Below are 23590 nucleotides of genomic sequence, written 5' to 3' on the forward strand. Positions count from 1 at the left end.
CAATTAAAGCAGAACGAACGATGCTGTACAACCTACCCAGAGTCTGCCAGCTAAGTCCAACATCTGAGTAAAGCTGCCCTGATGCTACTTATGCCTTCTTCCCAGAGTTGAGCTCTCAAACAAGCATAAGGCAGACGTGCAGACTTCAGTTTTCAGGCTGACAGCCCAAACAAGGACATGTCTCATACTGCAGTGATAAAGATCAGAACCTGACTTACCATAATATTACCCCTATATTCCACCAAATTTTGCATTTTAAAAGTTTACAATTAAATTAGTGCAGGGAGTTGATTACCTCATTGACAATGTAATCCAGAAGTTCAAAGATCGCCATTGGGGGTCTGCTGTCTGGTCCATAGGCTAAGAAGAAATAAGGTAGGTGGGAAAACACAGCATCACTCTTAAGAGGCAGGGCTGTTTTCAGAAGCTAACAGGCACATGCCTGATTCCTGCATGGCAGAGTTTCTGGGCACCCAGTAAATTCACAGGGAGAAAGTGGAATAGTAACAGTAACACTTTCATTCCAGGACAGATCATTACTGTCAAGTCTGATCCAAATCATTAACTTCACTGAGAATCTTCCTGTTGTACTTGGATGTTGTTGCATCTTTGGAGATGAACCATACCAAAGGAATTCATCTTAATGGCATTCAGAAATGATTACTAGCATAAGGACATCTGGTCCTTGATTTCCAAGCTCCAATACCTTCTAATAGCGAGACTGAAGCAGATGCCCTATCAACCTTGTCTGTTCCATTTCTATTTACTTAAAGAATAAAGCTACATCATGCAGATCAACACTCAATAAGTGAGAACCTAAGCTTACAGCAAAGCATATCAGAAAAGAATCTGATTTTAAATCTTAACATTAGTTTTGTATGTCTTTTGGACACTAGCAGTCTGTTTGGTATGGCTTGTTCCACTGTAAACTGCTTTATTTGCCTCTCACACTGGAACTTACAGCTCATTGGTCGACCAGGGGTTCTTTGCCTGGGTGAGGTCTCTGTGACTGGAGAATCTCCCTCTACAGGGCAGCCAAACATCAACTCGAGCTCCTTGGAGTCAGGAGGAGGAATGGGGTATCTGCCAATGGCCATTTCCACCAGAGACAGCCCCATGCTCCATATATCCGACTGCACTGAGTAATGAGTTCCCTGCAGCCTTTCGGGCTACCAGGAAGAAAAGAAAATGTAGACACAGTAAAGTACTGTAACAAAGACATTTAAAGTTGCATGCTATAATAGCCTGAATGAAGCAGGTGATGAAATCCCCATACATAGTGTGACACATTCCAATGAGCGACATAACTTCTATTCCAGAAATCTCATCCACAGTTCCAGAATTTCTACAGACTTTTTGTTATCCTACAAATAAATGAGACTCTTACAAGTGGTGCCACCACATTGCTGTTTTACATCTTTAACACTATCTAAATGCTGCAACTATTAATAGTGATGGGATAATTAAAGAACAACGAAACAAAACTAGTAGTGGCAACTAAGCATTCCCCTGGCTTCTCTGAACCAGGTTTTATGTTTTGGGAAAGAGAGGGAAGGTACATTTATGTATGGGTGCAAAAGTGGCGTGGTGCTCTAGCAGTAACCCTGTGGTCTGTCATTCCTGTCAGCTGATAGCATTCACATAGGTCCCTGGAGAAGAAATGTATTTATGCAAGAGCTCCTACACGTACAGGCATGCTTCAGCTCTAGATCCAAATTCAAACAGTTTCTAAACAAACTGTTGAGCTTTGTAATCTATTGATGTTTCTGTTACACTTCCCTGCCACATCAGCTTGCTTGAAGCCATTTCAATAAACCTCATCATTTCTGAGCTGTGGTTAAAGATGCCCCAAAAGGAAAATATACAAATGTTCATTGAATGTAAGTGTAAAGAAGCCTGCACAATAAATGTATTCAAAATCTAGAAAATGTATTCAAGTTAGGCACTGTTGATTGCACACACCTTCACGTAAGAGAAGATGATGTTATCTTGCACGTAACAGCTCTCCAGCTGTCATGTTACATAGCATGCTAAGGGAGGTACTGCAGGAGAAGGTACTTCAGACAATATTAAAAGAATAAAAATCACAGCCACGGCTTGGACTGAGACATAAAGCAAAGCTGAATCTCAGTCTCTTAGAAACAAGAAATTGAAAAAAAACCTGAAGGTAGGCAGCACTCTGCTCTTGTTCTTTCTACCAGAAGAAAAAAGGAAAGCCAGCAGCATGCCAAAAGCCTCAAAGAGATTCTTTCTTTTTTTTAAATGCTGTTAGCAACAGCCCCTAAAAGTGTGTGTGGGAACATAAGCCACAGTTATTTCAAGTATGTTACCCATACTAAATGACAAAAAAAGAGAAGACTGGCTTTGATGTAAAAATGCAGGTCCCATGCTGAGCAGAAGCAGCATTATTATGCTTTTTGTCCTTTAAGTTCAAGCCCACAGAGTTTCAATTCTACAGCAGGAATTCTGAGTGCTCTGATTTTATGAGGTAATTGGTTGCATGCTGAACAGGTAAGTATATTAGAAAAGGAGACCTTTTATTTCCATTAGCAATGACCTTCACATAACACAGAGTTCCCTTGAAGAGCAAGTTTCAAGGTACTCCTTGTGAACAGGGATAAAGAGCACACTGCAATAAGTCACAAAGCAGCTGCCGTGGCCTTGCCCACAACAGCCACTCCCATGCTTTTCCTTGCTACCAGAGCCACACTGAGTTCTCAGGAGCAGACACAACAGACCCACTAATGAGGGAGCAGCGTGCCTCCCTAAGCGACTGCAGTAGAAAGTGGAGTGGAAAGCATGGGAATTAAATAAGGAGAACAAGACATAAATACTGTCCTTTATAAACTGTAACTGCAAATGCATTAACCACCTGGATTCTGCAATGTAGATGCAATTGCAGTCATCTGTAGTGTTATGAAAATATGCCACGTTTGGCTTCTGTTGCCACAGTTCTCTCCCCCACCTCCCGTGTGATATCATACCGGAATATTGCTGGAATGCAGGAAGTGAAACAAACTATGAAAGCAATAGAAATAGCCACAACTGCTGGGATTGTGTTTGATCAGTTGTGATAACTCTACCGTAATGCACAGTGAGCTCAAAGCTATCAAACCTGTACTTACAGACATGTAGGAGCGCGTGCCAACAAATGAGTTTGCCATAGAATCGATCAGCTGTCCACTGACACCAAAATCACACAGCTTGATCTCACCTCTAGAGTTTACCAAAATGTTAGATGGTTTAACATCTGGGGAAAAAACAAAAAAGGATGGATGATTTTATATTTACAATAGACAAAAATGTGGAATTTGACAATGAAAGCCACACAGGAGGTGAGAATTACCACACATCTAACTACACCATAATTTCTGCCCCTTCTTCAGTATTCCCAGAGAAGAGAGCAGGCTCCCCTACCCAGGCCCAACTCATGAGCTCTGTTTAGATACACATAAGTGAAAATAAACTTCTTGAAATGCATGTGCAAAAAGACTGTTAGTTTTAGATTTGGATTTCTCCCACTTTCATGGCCTTCAAATATTAAGTTTGTGCATCTACAGCCTCCTTGCAATGGCAGACATTTGAGGTATGCTGCCATGCCAGCTTAACCGCTCTTTAGTTGTGTTCTTCAGTCCACAAATAAGCAGCCCTACGCATTAATTTCACAAAGTGAACTTGGGCAGCCACACTCACTTCTTTGATTTCTGGATATGCTTTGGAATAGCAGTCCATAGTCATAGCCTTTTTTATTATTATTTATTTATTTATTTTTAAACTTTTAGACACAAATATCATGTCACTTATTTTGGTGACTGCAGTACTGACCTTAGTTTGATGTCACTGAGGTATCACAGGAAAAATTAACACTAATGTGACTCCTCATCACCGGAAGATGATCCCCATGCAGAAGGAGATCCCTCACTGAACAAAATCCCTTGAGATTGAAAACAAAGACTAAGCTGTATTTTAGTTATTTCTCCCTGAGGAAACCCAGAACTTCAACACATGGCTACATTTACTTGCTTTTAGAGACTGCAATTCTTGGTTCCTGAAATCACCTTTCTAAAACCAGGAAACTGATGCTGTCCAGCACACTGCATACACCAGTTCTCCTCCAGCTTGCCCACTTCGCTTGGAACAAGCATCAGCCCATAGAAAATCCCCACAGTGATATCACTGATAAACTACTCCTCAGTCTTAACACAAAGGAAATCACATCCGTGCACAGCTTCCTTCTCCTGTAAGGAAAGAAAATCCCAGCTGCTTTTGCTTTTCCCAGCTACATGGGAGTCTTCAGCTGATGTTCTGTGTAAAAGCTAAATAGAAAATGGTGTCTGCAAAATAAACCAGAAGCACTGCAGAGCCTGGACAAATTCTAGAGGCCATATCTGTTGTGGGCCAACACATCCATGCACTTCTATTACTCCAGTTCAGTACAGACAAATCCCCAGTTACCTCTACAGCTCATGAATATTTCATGTTCATAATTAAAGGGCAAAAAATAACATTAGCATTCCACTGCCAATGAACTAGATGACATTCTCCTCATAAAAAAAAAATAAATCACATTCTAGAAACCATCTGGTCTTATGAAGACTTAACCTTTACCTGTAGCATTTTGCTAGCTTATATTTAATTACACACCACAGCTTCCTTACAATAGCACAGCACGTCATGACTGCTCACTGGCATTGTATACAAAATCTGCCCTACCCCAGGCATTTTCATTTGTCTCAAGGCCTCCAGTGTGATCAGAATGTGATGTTAAGAATGCTGCTGTCCTTCCAGTCCTCTAAATGCAGCCTGCAGTGCTATTTTAACTCCAGAACGTCTGAGCACTTAAGCAGTTTCTCTGGAAACCAAAAAGATTTGTAATGCCAAACGAAACAGGAATGCCAAGGTATGCTTCAAAAATGTGTGCTCTATCATGCAAGAAAAGGAAAAATCTAGAAAGGAAGAGCAGCTTTGCTACAGAAGCAAAGTACATTGCTTTAAAAGAAAACAAAAGGACCTCTCACGCATCTCCATGGTCTGTTTAGCAGCAGGGCTGTGCAGTGCTGGAGATGCTCTTAAGTCACTCCAGACTATGGGCTATGGGACACTCAGCATTAACTAGCTCCCTCTTCAAAAGAGAATTTCTGGGATTTATAGGCTGTCATGGAACATCGACAAGCTGTGCCTCCCCTGCCTGAGTCCTGCTCAGCTTCACAGGAGCAGAAGCTGGTTCAGGATGAAAGAGTGAAGGCACTGGACATTACTGCAACAATTCTTTTTGTAGGGAAGGCGAGTAGCCAGGGACTCGACAACGTCTTGGAGCACATTATGGGCATCTTACAGTCACCCAAACATTTAAAAGAAAGTACATATCTGTTGTACAACTGTCCTCTGAACACTCAGAGAAGCACAGGCCAGACCTCCAAGACAGGAGGGGCATCATATACATCACAATTGAAAATGACCTTAGCTGCTTGATCCCTTCTCAGTATCTATCACACATATATAACCAGGAGCCTTCTGAGAGCTTTCCCACATGATGATTCTTGTTTTAAGTAATTTCTCAGGGCAGGATTTTGTGAGAATGACCTAGGAAACAGCACGCTAAACAGACTGTTAACAGCAATCCCTCTGTGTTGTACCTCCTGCCCTGGAGCTGTAGGTTGCAACCAGAGCTCAGAAACCTCACAGCGCACTTCTGTGCAAGAGGAGACTTTCCAGACATTATTATAACTCAGACTGTACTTCGTTGAACTTTGATTAATTTATAGTATTTCTATTTATTCAGAAACAAAAAACAGCAAAAAGTTTGCGTGTATTAAAAACTTGTCAAAACACTTGGCAATTAGAGAGGACATTCATTTCCTCCTCATTTGCTGCCTTCCGGTGTTAACCACAAAAGTAAACCAGAGCACAGAAGTAGCACATCTATACAAGTCACTGTTACAAGTATCTTTATTCAACAGAATAGGAGCTGCTGTGAGAGGACACCTACCATGGTCACACTCCTTGCCCCTTCCTTTTCTGGGCCTGGTTCATGTCCCACCATTTGTCTTTTGAGAGCTTGGCAATTTCTACCTGGTCTTTTCAGAGAACCCAAACAAAGCCCAGTAGTCCAGATGAACCAGCAGTCTATAAAAAGACTATTTTCCATTCCCTCCTTAATAACCCCTAATGACTTCTTCCTTGAGCTGTCTGTAATGACACGTGAGTGCTTTGCCTCAGAAGTCACAGCTAGTTCAGGCACACTAAACTGAGCCTCATGATGAGCAGCAACCACATCCCATTTTTTGGGGGTCTTTTATGATTGTCACAACTACTTGATCAATCCAAGAAAATGCATCATTGACAAGTTCTGCAGATTTTTTTATTTTATTCCTTCTTTTCAGCTCAGCATTATTTGTCTAACAACAATCTCTTGCAATCAGAATGCAGGGCACTATTTCCTGCAGGGGTTTACAGAGAAGCTGTTACATCTTGCCATAAGAGCCTTATCATGAAGTGCACCCCTGTCCATGATGATATCATAGCAGTCCTACGTTCATGGGTGAAACCAGTCGGAGAACCAGAAAAAAAAGCAGGATGCCTACAAGGTTCCAGGGATCCACAAAGACTCCCCCAGACCTTATTTTCCAGTCTCGCACGCTATCAAAACCAGTCACTGAGAACTGCACACTGATCTGCTGGCTATGTAACAGCTGTTTTGGTTTAGAACAGCTCTCCTCCACACCAACTTTTTTGTATGCTTACATTTTACATCTTACCACTAAGAGACACTTCACAGCATCATCTACCTCTGCTCCTCCCAGTACACTCATCCACCTGGTCATTCCAAACTGTTGCTGATACTATGATGCCAAATGCACTGATGGACTGAATTGCTCCCTGGAAACGAGTTACCACAGACTTTGCTCTCTTGAGATTTCAGAATGGGTTTTCTTTGCTCTTCTTTCACACACTGGTGTTTAGTGAGATTATCTATTTATAAGCCTCTTGCTCTCATCACAACATAAAACCAAAATCCTTGTTAAACCAGGCCCAACAAGGCACACACGTCAAGTGTTGGTCACATCATGTCAGCGCAGGACCAATCATCAGAGCGCACACTACAGAAGGCAGAGAAGTAGAACAAGTCTCCAATGATTACAGCTATGCCTCCAAAATAATGCTGACTCAGTTACACCAGAAGAAGTGTGCTTTTAGTAGTACTGTTTATTTCAGCTGGGATTCAAGAATGAAGCAGTCCGGAAAATCATAGCTATCAGAAAGAGCTGCACCTGCACCAGAAGGCTTTTCCCAGGTCAATGTACTGCTATTGCCATGCTGCAGACCTGGCCTCAGTTTGGCTTTGCAAGATAGCCCCCTTAACCCAAGGCTGGGTGATTCCAAGAGTTCTTAAAGAATAAAGTCATTGAAAAGCTAAGAACGTAAAATGGAGATGTAAGAACTTGTAAGAGACACGTGGCTTTGCAACTACCATCAGAAGTCTCTAGGAGCCTCCAGTCTCCTTTCTCCAGCAGAGAGCTGTATTTGATTGCTTTAAAAAATTAACAGTGATGTATAATAAACACAGTCTACTTCACGTAGAAGGTGATCGTACAACAGATTGCATAAATCAGACTTGGCCAGCAATTAGCAAACATACTCAGACACATCAATGTCTGATGAAGATATTTTTACAGTCTCAAGATTGGTCTCATATGGTACGAGACTCAGCAAACAGCTGGCATGCTGTACACATAGTGCACAATCACTGCATGAGTGCTGCCATTCAAAGCAAGATACGAAATGCTCCACTTCCACTCTTCAGTATACACATGTCAGGAACAAGGGAACTTATTATCATATCAACTGTCATTTTTCTTTAATGGAACATGTCACAGATTAATGGAAGAGCTAGGTCTCTAAAAGGGCAATTATAAGCTGAAAATCAGGTAGGGCATTTACTTTACAATCAAGTAACCCTGGCAGTACAAAAATGACAATTTGATGTAACTACAGAAAAAAAAGTGTTTTTAAAAGTCTGTAAATACAGAAGTTACTATCCTGCAAGACAAATGTTTGTAGGTTGTATGCAGGACAGCTGGAAGAAACACCAACTTTTACAAGTCAGTACATAAAATATGGTTGAACAACTCAGGTCCTTTAATGTATCCCTATCTTGCTTGCAAAGTCAGTATCCCTGTCTCAAGCTGGATTCCCAGCTCTAAGACAACTCCCAACTATACAAGCAACCCTGGCAGCAAGCAGTTTCAACCAGAGACAAATTCTGTGTGTGCTATAATAGAAGCATGCATGAGCTCAGATAAAGTAAGGATAGTAGAAGCTGAAGACAGATGACAGCTGTAGTAAGAAATGTTCAGTTTGCTTTACACTGCTAAAAAACAAACAAACAAACAAACAAACAAAAAAAAAACACCAACAAAACCAACCCCCAAAGCCCCCTGAATCAAAATCCTAGTGAACCACAAGGTATTTATCATGGAAGTATTTTTAACTTGAATAAAAATTACATTGAAGGAGACTTGCAATATACAATTTTATCTCACCTCTGTGCATTATTTTATGCTTTTCTCTCAGATACGTGAGTCCTTTTATTACCTGAAAACAAGTAAAATAAAAATTTTACATTTATGAAACAAAAGATAATTGTGTGCTTTTCTTCTACAAGGATTCTAACTGAATACTAATTACTTTTTGGGGCTTCTGTTACAGTAACAGTGCAAGTGAATATCTTGTTTAAATTTACCCCTCCAGCTCATACTGAAAAACAGACTCAAGAGGATCCTCAGTGTATGCTTTGCATACACACAGCTTGTTGAACAGTAAATACCAGAAAGATTATATAAAAAAAAAAAAACAAAAAACAAACAAAAAAAAACAATTAATGAATTATTACTTCTGTTCTTATCCAGAAGCACACACTGATACAGAGGAAAATGAAAGCAAATGCAGTGAAGTGTGTGACTTGTTCTGGGCTACCAAATAGTGACACGTACAGAGATAGCCTTATTTTCAAAGCAAACACACTTTAAAACCCAGGAACACTTCTCTCTGCCACATCTTTCAGTCCTGGAGTGGCTGCTTCCTGTGTTACTGAGCTGAGATGCACACCCAGCCACCCACAGCCTTTGGGAGCAACAAGCACACTTACTGCAATGCTGACTTTGCCCAGTATCTGCTCTGGAATTCTTCCAGCCTTTTTCAGCACTTGATCCAACGAGCCACCATCCTGGGAATAAATATTTCAGTAGTCAAGCTTTAATCAAACTTCTCTAAAATATTTTTTTAAATATAAGACTATAGTCTGAAGATTGCATTTAGGGAGAAATGTTACTTCTCACATTTTAACATTGTTATGATTCATATCTGAAAAAAAAAAAAAAGTCATTCCTTAATGGGAATTACTCCATTTTATGCTTACTTTCTGGCCAGGAACAACATCCACTCAAACACTTCACACAGTCATCTTTGATATGAGTGCTTCCATGGCCTGACACTTATTTAGAGGGGCTGCCCACAAACAGCTGTTGACCAAACATCTCGAGTTCTACAAGCGTCTGCAGCTTGCAGTTTGATGCACCATCATACAATACTCTTCCCCTCCAAAGATGGAATAAGGAGGACTGCAGTACTGAATATTTTGTTATTGATCACCAGGGTGCAAATGCTGGAAAATAATCCACAATATATATTATATACAATAATCCTGCCTTAACCCACCCTTTGGCAGCTTCCATATCTAGATGGTGAAGAAAGGAGAAAAGCTAGAATAAAAAGCTTTAGAATTTGAAAACTAACACCTAAAAGTCTTATGAGTAAGAAATGGTAATAGTTCTCCACTTGATTAAAAAATGCACCAGTAGATACGTATAAATATATACATAAGTGTACAAATATACATAAACCCAAATAGATGAAGTATTATATAGGCAGACTGCACCTCTTGACAGCTATCTCTGCCAGGACAGTTATATCAGCAAGTTTCTTACAGAAGAGAAAGAACCTCTTCTTACCCCCTGAGGAATAGCTGCAGTTCTGGAAGAGGCTCAATACAACTCAGCTGCCTGGAAATGCTGGCTGCAAACATCAGCATCTTTCAGGAACAGACTCCAACCTTTTTGCATGTCAAATACCTGCTGCTAAGCAAGACTAAGCATTCATCTGGAGTTTATCCACCTAAAATACCAAACCCTGAAGTCGCCAGTTTCCAGGTCTTTTCCACCTGTAATTTGTTTGAACGCGTTTTGCTAAAGTATGGATTTTGACTGATGTTAATTAAACGAAAGGAGATTCGTCTAATCTCTTTCCCAAAAAGAATGCACTTCCCACCTAGTGATCTGCATTACGTCAACAACTTAATCACTTAATTAAGACAAGTAATCCACCTTCGTTGTTCCATACCTCCTTAATCAGCTGTTCTTTTCATAAAATCCTGGCTCTAGTCCATTCAATTCAGCACTGAAACAATGGATTTCAAACTGCCTTCTCTTCCATTGAAAAGATACCCACCACCAGAGATACCATTCCCTGCTAAGGAACTTCCAAATCCCAGTTGCTCCTGTTATTTTATTCCTTGCAGATGTGAACATCCGTGGTATTTAATCATCTACGTAAGCAATGCCCAGTTATTTTAACATTTTTCTTGTTTTCCATTACCATTAATTCTGAGATGCTAAGATCTTTGTAATTCCCAATAGTCACTTGCATTTTAGGAGTGTGCACACTTTCTAGTCAGCTAGAACATGCTTTAAAAAAAAAATGGATCGTGATCACTTGTTCCTAAGCAACCATCAATTTCTTCTAAAAATTTCAGTAGGAGAAGACCAGAGAAGCACTAAAACAATCACATGTACTTTCCAGAGAAAGTAAGATTTCTTTCCAAAGAAACAGTTTTGTCAGGGAAAGAAGTCTTCAGACTTACTGTATGGCATGTTGTTAAAAAATTCCTCACATAAGCAAGAAAAACATTCATTAACCTTTAATTACAGAAAATTGACTTCACATTTGCCTTTCTATAACCACAGGGAGCCACACAGTGCCCAGAATAATGAGTACTTTTCTATTAAAATGAAACTCACTAAAATATTTTTGGTCTTTAAAACATTGTCTGAATTCCCTGTGGGCCTGTTCACCTCTTGGGAAGCAATTTTTGTCTGCATTTCCTGTAAAAATTTGGAAGAGACAAAACATGGATTCATCTGAGGCACAAGAAGTTCTGTCTTGTTATGAGAGCTACTAAGGACCCTGCAGGTGTCATAGCAGCAAGCTCTTAATACTGTAGAAAATCAAAAGTAAACCAGAACAAGCATCTGAAGAGCAAGATCAGAATGAATTCTGAAATACTGCATATAAAGTACCATGGGTATAGGAGAAGAAATTGGGAATCAGAAATGGTTTCAGGTTCTTTACACACACAAGAAAGTCCACTTTGTGAACTCCTGACACATTTTGAATGTACAGTCTGTTAAAAACTTCAGGTTACAACTGATTAGTGTGCACTTACCATGTGTTCCATGCAAATGCTGATTTCCCCATCGCTGTAAAAAGCTCCATAAAAGCCCACTATGTATGGTGAATTGCACTCATGTAGAACCTGCAGCTCACGGATGATCTGGTTTCGAATAGCTGGCTTGATCTCTAGATGAATCAACTGCAAAATAATCCGTCCTTATTATTTTCTTAGTGGCAAGGGATCTTCCAGAAAGAAGAGTTTGTTCAGAGGGTGTGAGGCTCTATGCCCCAGAAGTTTCCAAAGCCCAGATGGGTAACCCAGCCCACTGTGACCATACAAGTGTCTGCTTCGAGCAGGTCAGCCCTCGCAGCCTCCCAAGGCCCTTTCCCATCACAGCTCCCTGTGGCTCAACTGTAAAGTAATTCTTATTTTCATAGCAACAAAGGGAAAGACAAAACACTACAATACAGCATGAAGAAGTTGAAGCATTATTGTTCGTGAGAAATACTAGATTAAGAGCAAAAAACATGAAGAAGTTATCCCTAAAATAGACTGCATTATATAATCCAACAGATGTTCTCCATGTATTCTGTCTCCATGCCATCTCTGAGCGAGAACCTCCAAATCTTTTAGGAATTTCTCATTAAAAAGCAGCCAAAAAAGTCCTATTTTGGTTAAAAGTTTTAAGGAGTAAAAGCTATTACAGGAAAGTCTATTAAAACTACTGACACTACCCCATTACTGACAGGTAATACTGTTACACTGAAAAAAGTTAGGGTCTGATAAATCAGTAACAGCATCTGGTAGGACTGCAGAATGTCACATGCAAGACCTGAGGGTAAGACAAGTTTATCAACAGGATGCTGTTTTCATATGTAAATTTTTGAGGAGGTAGATGTTTCTATCCACAAGCTGCAGGAGTACCTGCATCCCCAGTAAGTCTTCGGTATTTTTTCCCCTCCACTCAAAGTTCTACCAAAAACAAACTTTGAATGAATATCTATCACATAAAACAGAGAAGAATTTGTAGTTCCCCCAATATGGATAGAAAGTAAAAAAATAAGCAATCAAAATCTCAAGTTCTGATTATGGAACTAGAAGTTAATATATTGAAGAAAACTGCAGTTCAAACATCTCAGTTGCAGCCAATGTTGATGAACTGGGGTAAAATTTCCTGTTAAACTTACAGTATGTAAAAAAATAATCAGGTAAATTTATTTAGTTCAAGAAAGCCTCAGTGACTTCCACTGTCTTAATTCCCACCCCCTTAGAGCAGGCATTTTTCAACACTTCTCTCAACTGTCTCTATACTGAGCATTAATAATAACGTGGTTATTATTAAAGTCAGTCTGTGCACATCTTCCTTCATTTTTCTGAAGGTAACTGCTCTCTTCTTCAAAGGCTTACAGCAATTTCTTTAAATTCCTGATTGAAAAATGGAAATTTTCAGTGCAGTGCAATAACAGCATCTGCCATTTGAGCATGCCCTATGTTTTACCATGCTGGAAGGCTGCACTGTTTCCCATGAAGCAGGTTACCCTGCCAGCTTCCTGACCCACTGTGGTACATTGATGCATGTCCAGACACACTGATCCTTAAGAAGTGCCACTGTGCAGGGAACATCATTCACAGAAGGAAGAGGCATGAGGTACCAGAACAGAAATAGTCCTATAGAGTCACAGCTGCATCTCCAGAACTGTATTTGGTTCCCAGGGATTTTGAGAGAAAGTGAAAGCTCCTCTTATATATGAGATTTAAAATATCAAGCTATTTAAGGAACAAACTCTCAGTTCTCTTATAAGGTAGGTCACAAGTGCTATTGGTTCTGCAGCATAAAGCTGAATCACTGATATGCACTATCCCCAGAAGGTTGAGTGCCTTTTTGCACAGAATCCACCTCCACCGAAAAGGAAACTGTGAAACAGGAAACATCACTGTATTCCAGCACATTCCCTCATCTTAAGTTTTCTAAGCTTTCATTTTTTTTCAGTATCCTCTAGAGGCCCTTTCCTGGTCTGCAGCTGTAAAGGAAGCTATTGCAGAGTATATGTTTTTTCCACTCCTCTAAACTTTTGACCCAGAGTACAAGGTATCACTGCTTTCCCTAACTTGCAGCTTTTGGTAACTCCATAGGCCTCCTACTTACAAGAGAGGCGACTGCATTTTCTCTGAAAGACAAACACAGCTGGAAAGATCCCATATGTCAAAATGAAGGGAAAGGAGAAGATGAAAGAGGGGAAGCAATACTTAACCTCTCATCACTAACACGGAATGCTAATTCTGAGAAATCAGAAGCACAGGATAAGCAAGACTAACTTCTCCTACTTTCCAGTAAGCTGGCACTAAGCAGTCCTTCGTGTGTCAGCATCACTTATTTCTCTGAATTATATTTCAGAGAGCCTGCTTAATAAAGATTGTTCTAAACGCCTTGGTTTTGAGGCACTCACCTTTCTTGCCATGATGAGGCCAGAAGGCTTATGAGACACTTTGAACACCACCCCACCATTCCCTGCTCCCAGCTCACTGATCTTCTCAAAGTCGTCATCCTTCAGCTCCCCAACTTTCTGTTTCTGGGTAAGGAAAGCTTCAAGGCGCTTCCGCTGCTGTTCATCCAACTCTAGCTCCTCCAGCTTCTTCTGAAGCGCTTCCAAGTTTGTCCTGCACACCAAAAAGAACAAGCTGGCTGTTAGGCAGCTCGAGCTTACTTAACAGTGCTGAAAGAGGAAGAGCAATAGACCATTGAGCTCACAGACTGAATACATCACATTTTGTACTGTACATTTGTTACCTAGAAGGCACAGACTCACGAGGTAGATATTATTGGATCTCTGTTTTAAGAAAGCAGCATTTTATTCCAGATAAAGCAGTGACAAACACAAGCAGGCAATACCCTGTTTCCTGCATCGTTGAGGTGCTGTCTGAATGCACACATGTGAAGCTCTGGTATCAACAGGAGTTGGCTTAATGACTCAGCAGCATTCCTGATCACAGATCTCGTGAATCACTGCACATCTCCCCAAGCTGTTTTTAGTCCCACATTTTCAAGGATTACCATTACCAAGGATTACCAAGGATCATCATTTCCAACAGAGTCTGTGTGTTTAATCCATTGATTTTTCACACAACTATATAATTAATTCAACTAGGTATCAATAGTTAATTCTTTAAATAATTAGACTTCAGATCCTGAGAAAACACTCCATCCCAGTTATTTGAAAACTTAAATGCTGACTTACAATTCTGTTTCCAATTGAAACTGTAGGTTTCCACAGGAATAAACAATAACAGCAAATATCTGATTTGTTCAGCCAAATTTAAGGCAATGTTCACTTGGGAATGCAGAATGAAAGACTGGAAGAGAATCTGCTTCTACACTCTACACCACTCTCCATTAAGAATAATAATAATAAAAAAAAAAAATAGAATTAAGATTCAGCAGTAAGCAAAAGAACCATTGCTATTCATCACTTGATAAAACATACAGCAGAGAGGCACGTTCCCTGAGCAGCCAGGATGGTGCTGTGAGGACGAGGTCAATCCCTCAGGACACAAGGACAAAAAACACTCAGACTCCATGGGACAGAGTCCCAGGGTGAGACCCTCAACTTCTTAAGTAGGAAGCCTGCACCTCCAGACATGATAACAATTTTGATTTGAGTGCAGCCCAAGGTACAGGCAACGTAAATAATATAAAGCCCACAAGCATTCACAGCTCTTCCCTGTCAAATGATCACTCAAAGTTTAGGCAATGACACACTCTTATTTGGTTTATCAGTTTAAGCATGTTAGACAGGATGCAATCAAAGCTAACATAGGAAGTGATAACACTTCGAAGAGGTAAACAAAGAAGGTGACAGAATGAGACCTCTGATAGAAAGGTGAGCTGTGTTCAGTCACTTGTTTTTGTATTTAATCAGTCCAGGCGTAGGATTAGCAAACGATGAGAAAGTAATGTCTATTTGCATGCTAAAAAGAGAAAATAAAGAACAAGTTCCATAGAAATATTTGCCCTTGGTGAATGCACTTGAGGAAATGCTGCTCAAAGCCAGAACGGTCTTACATAGTACACTGAGAAACTTTTTCTACTGAAATTATACCACAGAAATAAAAGTAACCTTATGGTGCACGTGCTCCATTTCTGAGCTATCCTACAAAAAGGAAATGCCACCTCATTTCTGGCCTCATCAAGTGCTTCATACCAGCAGCATCAAACTGGAAGGCAGCCAAACATCCTAGAGCATCCCAAGGAGCTTCCCTCTGCAGATAGTAAGCACAGCTCGTAAGAACATCACAAGTCTGTACATCAGACTGACTCGCAAGACGACCCACAAAGAAACATTTTTGAACCCTGATTACTAACATTAAAATGAAGCAGATATATCACCAGATGCTTTATTTCCAGGTCACCCACTGAGACCTTATCAGGGAACTTCAATTTCCTTGGGAAAAAAAAGCCAACAAAAACAACCCTTCCAATCTGCCCTGGCAAGAAGCCATCCCTGCATTCTTGCACAAATTCTGAGCAGGAATGCTGAACTCGCTGTCGTTTCACAGACTGCTTAAGGCAGGGCTGCTCACTTAGAACAATAGAGGAACCAGAGCCACAGGAACAGAACCCGACATCGCTTTCCTCACTCTGCTTGGGAGAAAACAGCTATTGAGTTTTTGCTCTGAAGCAGAAGAGCCTTTCTGCGCCTGGAGACAACACCAGGATGCCTGTGCACGTGGCCTGGAGCAGACAACGTGTCAGTGTGAGGGAACAAACACTCAGTCAGGCTGATGCTTTGGAATGACAGACAACAACTTGCTAAGACAGCATTCATTTCATCTGTGTTAGTTTTATACAGGTATGCATTACATTTGATTAAACAAACAAAAAAAAAAATCGCTTGTTTCAATCTCAAACTCTGCACTTAGAGAGAGGCATTTCCTTGCCTGACTGCGTAAGTCACAGCTGGTGCTCTTGTTCAAACAAACACGTCAGGTTTCTCCACTTATCAAGAACATGGCCATGGTAGCAAAAAAATAGGAAGGCAAAACAGATCTCTGCTCCCATCTGAGGCCAGACTCACTTCTCCAGAGGGGAAAAACAAAGCCTCAGAACTCCTGTCAGTTTCACACAGCAAACCAGGACCGGAACCAGCAGCGTGCTCCAAGCTTAATGGCAGGGCCTCCATTACCTGCAGTGATGTGCAGTAACAGCAGTTCAGTTCTCAGGTCTCACTTGCATTTTTCAGAACCAATTATTTAACTGTAAAATTAGTGAATCTGAAAACTTTCAAAGAAATTCACCCCAAGAAAGTCACTGTCCAAATTACTGCCCAGATTATAAAAGTAACTGGAGGTGGTTGGTTACAGTTACCTTCTGTCTTGCCCTTTGTTACTTTTTTTTTTTTTAAACCCTCTCTCATTCTGGTCACTTGGTTGGGGCATTTGAAATTGATTAAATAAGGGTATTTGAAGCATTAAAATAGCTGGTACTAATCTAGCTCCAGTATTCAAGGGAAGTGAGAGTTAGGAAGCTGCAGGCTTGGACTCTGGCTTCTGCAGCAATCCTGCTCCCAACCAGTAACTGGGACCATTATCTGGACCATCACAGCACGAAGGCAGAACAACACTGAAGAGCAAAGAACACACAGGAACAGACGTGTAGGTAACAGGTACATCACTGCACGCCAAGTTTTACAAATCAAACCATAAAAAGCAAATACAGAAGACGGAATAAACAATACAGTGCTACAGAAGGACCCCCAAAGATCCATGGAAGTTCTAAAAGCAGCAGAACGCAGGCGTGCCAACAGCCGCCTCCAGAAGCAGCACTAGGAGGTACTCAATCTTGCACAGAACTTACTCAAAAAGACAGATTCCTATTAAAATTCATCACCATTACCTCCTGCAGTCTTGGAGCTGTTTTTTCACTGTCACAAAGCTATGTCTTTGCCAGGGTTCCATCAAAGCAGGACCGAAGCACCAGGTTATCATCCAGTTTACTGCTATCAGTTCCAAAGCCAAGCACACACTAACACAGTGCACCAGGGAAAGAATCCAGCCTTTGTAACGTGACCATTGAATGAAGCAGCAGGGAGGTCAGTGCTGTTCTCCCCGTTTGTTAAAGACACAGTGTAATCCCACAGGACGTGTTCAATAATTGCCTCCTTCATCAGTGGGAAGGAATGGGTGAAGATGCTGTACAGCTAGCTGACAATACCACGTTATAAAGCACTGTCTTAACTCCTGAACTTCAGGGGCAATTATTACAAGATTTCTCATCTCGATGAAGAAAATAAGTCAAAAGCAACCAAAATTTCGACTTCACATTCAATAGAAGTTTGGGGTTGTTTTCCTCTTACAAAGGCAGCGGTAACTCACAGGTGTTCTGGAGGTGGAATCATCCCTGCCTGCACTCCATCAGGTCACATCCTCCCCATTAAGTTGACTCTGCTTCTCTCTTTTCACATTCTAAGAACAGTAACAGTCACGCAGTACTTCTGTAACCTCTGAAGTATCACAGTGCACAACAGAACTCGACTACAGAGCACTTCCCAGCCAACCACACAGAAAACACTCTCGAGTCCAGCAGCAACCTCCCATCCTCTGACGTTCAGCGAGAAGTTCCCCCTCTGCACCTGCCTACAGGATGCCTCATACCAGTGAGTGAGGGGATACTGCTGAGCAACTCTCTTTCCTTGCTCTGATTTTCACACTTATGTTGGGTGAAGAGGAGCAACCGATTCTGCAAAGGGCGCTCCCTCTGTACACGGGCGGAAGGCAAGAGGAGCCTTCAGTTCACACTTTTAGGGGCAGCCACCTCAGCACTGAAGAAAGCACTTCTGAAGGAGATGCATTAGGCACCTGAGAGCACTGCTGCTCTCTGAGCTGAGAAAGGGAAGAGAAATACTGCCATAGTCTTCTGCTACATAATGCAGTAAGAGAAGAGAGCTTCTTGCTCCTAGTTCACGCTTACAGTACTCTACATCCTTGAGATTTTCTTTAAGCTCACTTTAACAAAACCTAAATTAATGCTGAAGTCTGCATTAACGCTACACTCAAGCCCAAAGTCTACTTGAGAAAAGAATGAAACTGGAAGAGAAAGCAGAAACCCAATGCCATCTTTAACAGTAATTTGTCACATAGCTGTTCAAAGCTATCACTATCGGTTTTGCAAGCGGAACAATTAGCAAAAGAGAAAGCATAAAGAAGTACATTCACTTGCAGCTCTGCTGTCAGACGAGGACACAAGCTGAGGGGCTGTTTTCTAGAACAGTGACAGTAATACTTTCCCCAAGCCTACTCAGCTGTCAATCTAAAGGAGAAAGTAGGCAGTTCACTACATTATTTCCACAAACCACCTCAACCAGGGAGTTGAAACAAAATAGGAAGAACATGAAGGCATTCTGCAGTATTGAGAAGACAAACGGCTGTTTTGTTTGACAGTGCCAAACCTGGGCAATAAGGCTTTTGGGGGAATAATAATAATAATAATAATTTAACTTTGTCTTTAGCAAAGTACAGTTCAGAGAATAGGATGGAAAATGTGATCTGAGCAGTCCACAGCTCACAGGACAGGTGCCTCTGCTTCTGGGCTGACTCCAGGGCAGCCTCAGAGAGCATGCAGTTAAAACACCACAGAGATCTGACCTCACTCTGTGCGATCAACGTGGGAAAAATACAGTTTTCCAACTCCCATTCATTTTCAGTATTGCATATTAGAGGTAATGATTATTTATGAAGGACCTATGGGACATAGGATTGCCCAATATAAGTGCTCTTGACTAGCATTAAAATTAACACCTCAACACACCATTCTGTTTTCAGGATGCAGAGATGGCATGGCACATTTGGAGAAAAAGCAGATCATTCCAAATCACAACTATTTCTCAGTAAAAGGTATGTGAGACTCACCCAAATTTTCCTGTCTGAAAAGCTTCCTGCCAGGCCAATTCTACTTAAAATATATTTCTCATTTATATAAAGCCAAAACGTGTGTGTTCTAAAGAAAATGCAATGCAATGTTAGGTCTCTAACAACTGGCACAAGTTGAGAGTCCCCACGGCTGAGCCATGAGGTAGGCATCTGTGTTTTGCTCAAGCCCAACCAGTGCACCACAGAACTTCTCAGACTGTTTTTGTTTGTTTGTTTTTCCTAAACAAGCAGAACTGTCAGATAACACATCTGATCTGAAGGCTGAGCTCACCTTTTGCTCCTGGAGCCTTTGGCAGCTGCTCGCAGGCACCATTTGGTTACAGACCTCCAACCTGGGCAGCAACAGCAGCTGCCAGCAGGGCTCCAGCCCACTTCCCACATTTGATGCTGTGGCTAAGCTTTACAACCAGCATCCTGCTCAGTCAATTGCTTTCTCTGGACCTGCTATAGTGTTGAAAGAGAAATTTGTAGCAAATTAACTCTGCAATCTCTATTTTAAAAGATTCCCAAGAACTGCATCACCAAGTTCTCCACCTTCCTGCCACACACAGCTGTGCACCCATTGCTGCTATTCCCAGCCACAGGGCTATCCACGCTTCCTTATGGACACAAGGCTGATGGAGATTCAAAACAACACAAAGGATAAACAGATCTTATCAAGTTCTAATCACCAGCCCACACGTGTGCATTGCCATGTCCCGATTTTCAAATATTTTAAGTAAGTCTCCAAACCCTTGAGTAGAATTTAATAAAACCAAGGGCTAGGTGGGGCAATAGCAACAGCTACAGTATCCTCACAACTCCCTGATGGGTAAGGACATAGCTTTAGAGACACCAAGGTAACAAAGAGATGGAGTTACACTATCTGCTTGCAATGCCCCAGCGCCAAGATCACAACTCCGAGCCTCAGGAGCAGAGCAGAGCAGAGGAGCAGGAATGCTGCCAAGAGCTGCAACTGAGCATCAGGGATGGGGAAAGAAGTGCCTGAATATGCAGATAAAAACATAACAAAAGCTATAGCTGGGACTCAGAGAAAACTAAACAGAACATTTAGATCTTTCCCCAGATTTGAAGGAGATTTAAGACAGAGTACTACTAATATTACCATTTACTAAAGGAAATAATCATTTGGATTTTATATGCACAGAAATATCCACATACATACACTCATATATAAAGGCAGAATATCTCTATACAAAAAGAAAGTGTTAATTTCCTCGTAGAACATTCATCCTTTATATCAGATTCTTGCATTGGAGCCATTGACTCATCTTCCCACCACACTGGAAAAAGCTCTAGAAGAGCAAAGAGTCATAAAAACAACACAAAGAAAAAGAAACAAGCTTCCAGGAAGCTTTGTTTTGAAAGCCTTCAGGTAGGTATTTAGGAAGGTGCTCGTCTGTGCAGGAGTCACACACCGGGAGCAGCGTGGAGCAGCCTGCTCGTGCTCTCAGGTGTAACACACAGCAACAGATGCCCCCTGCACTTCCTCCTGCTGTCAGCAGGAAAAGCCCTGCTGCAATTGACTCTCCTGTTGCTCGGACTGAGTCAGGTTAAGGACAGCTTCTCACCAGATGTTTGCAAAGGGATTTCTAGCAGTGAGTCTGTCTTCCCCAGTTGCTCAATTCCTGCAGCGCTGACTGGCAGGCAGCTTTCCTAAGCATAATAGAGACTGCCCGAGTAAATAATACAGAACATGTATCAACCAGAAATCATCTGATTGCTCATTTCTAACAATCTATCAGTAAGCCTACAGAACAAAAGTTGCATTGCTCTCAGGGAGAAAGAACAGCCTCCCCCAAAATTCAGCCAGCTACAAACTGATGCTGCCAACTAAACTGCTCCCTAGGACAGCCATGCTGGTGCTCTGGCAGTGGGATCCAGAAACCTTCCAACCACAGCCCACCCACAGGGCAATGATGGAGAACAAATGCAGCTGCCAGGAGCTGTATGGAGGGAAACGTGGGAAAGAGCATGGGGGGGAGCTTTTGCATGAGAATGTTTGGAATGTGAAGACCATCCAACAGACAATTCCTTCCTCCGTTCATTTCAGAACATCCCTCCCATGCACGTTCCAAAACTCACTTGATAACCACTCCAACAGCTGCCTGATGAACTTCCTGCCTCAAGAAAATTCCCTACAATTCTCAAGGCTTTTTAGTTCCTCCAGACAATGCTGCAGCAAACATCCTTTGTCCACATTAACAACAGTAGCACTGCTGACATGCCAAACAAATAATTTGAGTGCATAGGAGATTTGCCTAGTTCCTTTCCAACTTTTTTTTTTTTTATTATTTAAAAAAAAAAAAAAAAAAGGATCATTTTCAGCTGCTAAGTAACACTGAAAGGTCTCAGAGGTAATCTGGTCCTCTCCAAAGGAAAATCTAGGACTATTCAATTCAAAGATGTACTGATCAGAAGTTGTTGTAACTGCTGGATTTCAGTGCATCTCCGTGTCCCTTGCAGGCACTGCCATTTAACACTACAACAACCAGGGCTCTTGCCACAGGACACTGCTCTGCCCCATTCTGCTCCAGCCATTCATTCCTGAGCCACCCAGAACACAGGCATTTAAACAACTGCAAAACATCACCTGCCAAACCTATCTGAGATTCTTCAGTGAGGAAAGCTCTCAGTTCAACACAGATCAATGGCTCACTGGAAGAGATGGGACAAGGAAAACACCAGGAACACACAGGCAGAGCAAGGGGAGGACGGAGGCTCTGGAGCAGCAGGATCTTGCATGTGTCCCATTGTGAAATCCCACCTTTGTAATTCTATCTGCAGAACTGGTACGGGCAGAAAAAAAAAGTCAGGATCCAAACTAGCAGTTGGCACATGGCTTACCTCAGATCCCAGCAGAACACAGCAACACTAGTTCTTACTGCACAGTTTATTTGGTGCTCCTAAACTGATTGAGGCTTTCTGAACAACTGTCCTACAAATCTTTCCTACATCCACACCTGGCAGACAGCCTCCAGTCTGCAATTAGGAACAGCACAGGTCAACTTGCCACTTGCAGTAGTTATTACTTGTGTATCAGCTGTGTGTGCTTACTGAAGTATTTTCCCAGCACGTGCATCCACAAACAGTGTAAAGAGGTAAGACTTAAACAAGCTTTTACTGTTTTGTTATGACATATCATGTGCTCTATTAGCTTATTATTAAAATGTTACTTGTAATTCAATAAAGGACAGTGTCAGACTGAAGCAGATTAAGAAATTCACTACATATGTTTTAACCTAAATTTGGAGAACTTAGCAAACAACAAAACACTTCTCTTAAAAGTAACCAGCATTTATGACATTATGCCTAAAACGTGTTCTCATACCACACGCACGGGGTAATTCTTCATTAGCAGGCAGTGGGAAGAAAGGAAGATTTTTTTCCCCCTTAGGTGTTTCCAGCTCTGCAGTAATTCTGTGTACACATTTAACAAAACTGCAATCCTGCCAGCTCATTCAGATCCCACACCCCAGCACACTGCACACATGTGAAAACACCCTGAAGTCCAAGGAGTTCCACACAGGGGCTGCCTCTCAGCAGACTGTGTTTTTAAAATAATAATCGTCTATACAGAAGTAAATGCAAAGCCAACAAGCAGAAGTGACACAGCAAGCATTACAATGAACAAACTGGCAAAGATCTTCTTTTCACTTCATTTAAACTGATAGCCAGGAAAAGTGAGCAAAAAGCTTTGCTCTGTGCAGGAGAAACTCAAAGCAAGGCCTGCTCCCCACAGCCTCTGACTGCTGCTCCCCTCACATCCCTCCAGGTTTCAATGCAAGCCTGAAGACCACAGAAATAAAAACCAGCCTCCCACTCCAGCCAACTATTCAAAGCCCAAACTGAAGTTGCCTTCAGAAGGATACTGACAAACACACATGTTGCGAGACGCACAGTAAACAACTTCAGAACACTTCAATACAAATTGGAGTTCAAACCACTTTTGGATAATTCCCAAATTATTCTTTGACAATCAAATAGAAGCAGCTGTACTCCTAGATCATGGCAGCTAAGTCAGAGCCTTCCTTCATGAACTGAAAGAGAACAGCTAGCAAGCAACAAGAAAAAGCTAACATATGTTAAGAATCTGAGTGCTCCCTTACAACTGGATTTTGCTGGTAACAGGAAGTTACTCCACAACATCTTTGGACTTTCTCTCAAGTCACATCCCGTGAAAAAAAAAAAAAAAATATATATATATATATATATATA

General features: G+C 41.4%; 1 protein-coding gene across 1 annotated transcript in view; it reads right to left on the bottom strand.

Moving 5' to 3' along the window:
- Positions 1–23590, bottom strand: part of MAP2K1 (mitogen-activated protein kinase kinase 1) — a 30404-nt gene that overhangs the window by 2548 nt on the left and 4266 nt on the right. The window contains exons 2-8 of the mRNA XM_042824382.1: positions 13897–14107; positions 11501–11647; positions 9149–9226; positions 8544–8595; positions 3126–3250; positions 962–1169; positions 296–360 (exon numbers count right to left, since the gene is read on the bottom strand). Of these exons, the coding sequence (XP_042680316.1) occupies positions 296–360; positions 962–1169; positions 3126–3250; positions 8544–8595; positions 9149–9226; positions 11501–11647; positions 13897–14107 (886 nt within the window). The remainder of the gene's footprint in view (positions 1–295; positions 361–961; positions 1170–3125; positions 3251–8543; positions 8596–9148; positions 9227–11500; positions 11648–13896; positions 14108–23590) is intronic.

This window comes from Centrocercus urophasianus, unplaced genomic scaffold, assembly GCF_019232065.1.
Source record: "Centrocercus urophasianus isolate 14NV4802_14NV808 unplaced genomic scaffold, USGS_Curo_1.0 seq_23, whole genome shotgun sequence".
Classification (NCBI taxonomy): Eukaryota; Metazoa; Chordata; class Aves; order Galliformes; family Phasianidae; genus Centrocercus; species Centrocercus urophasianus.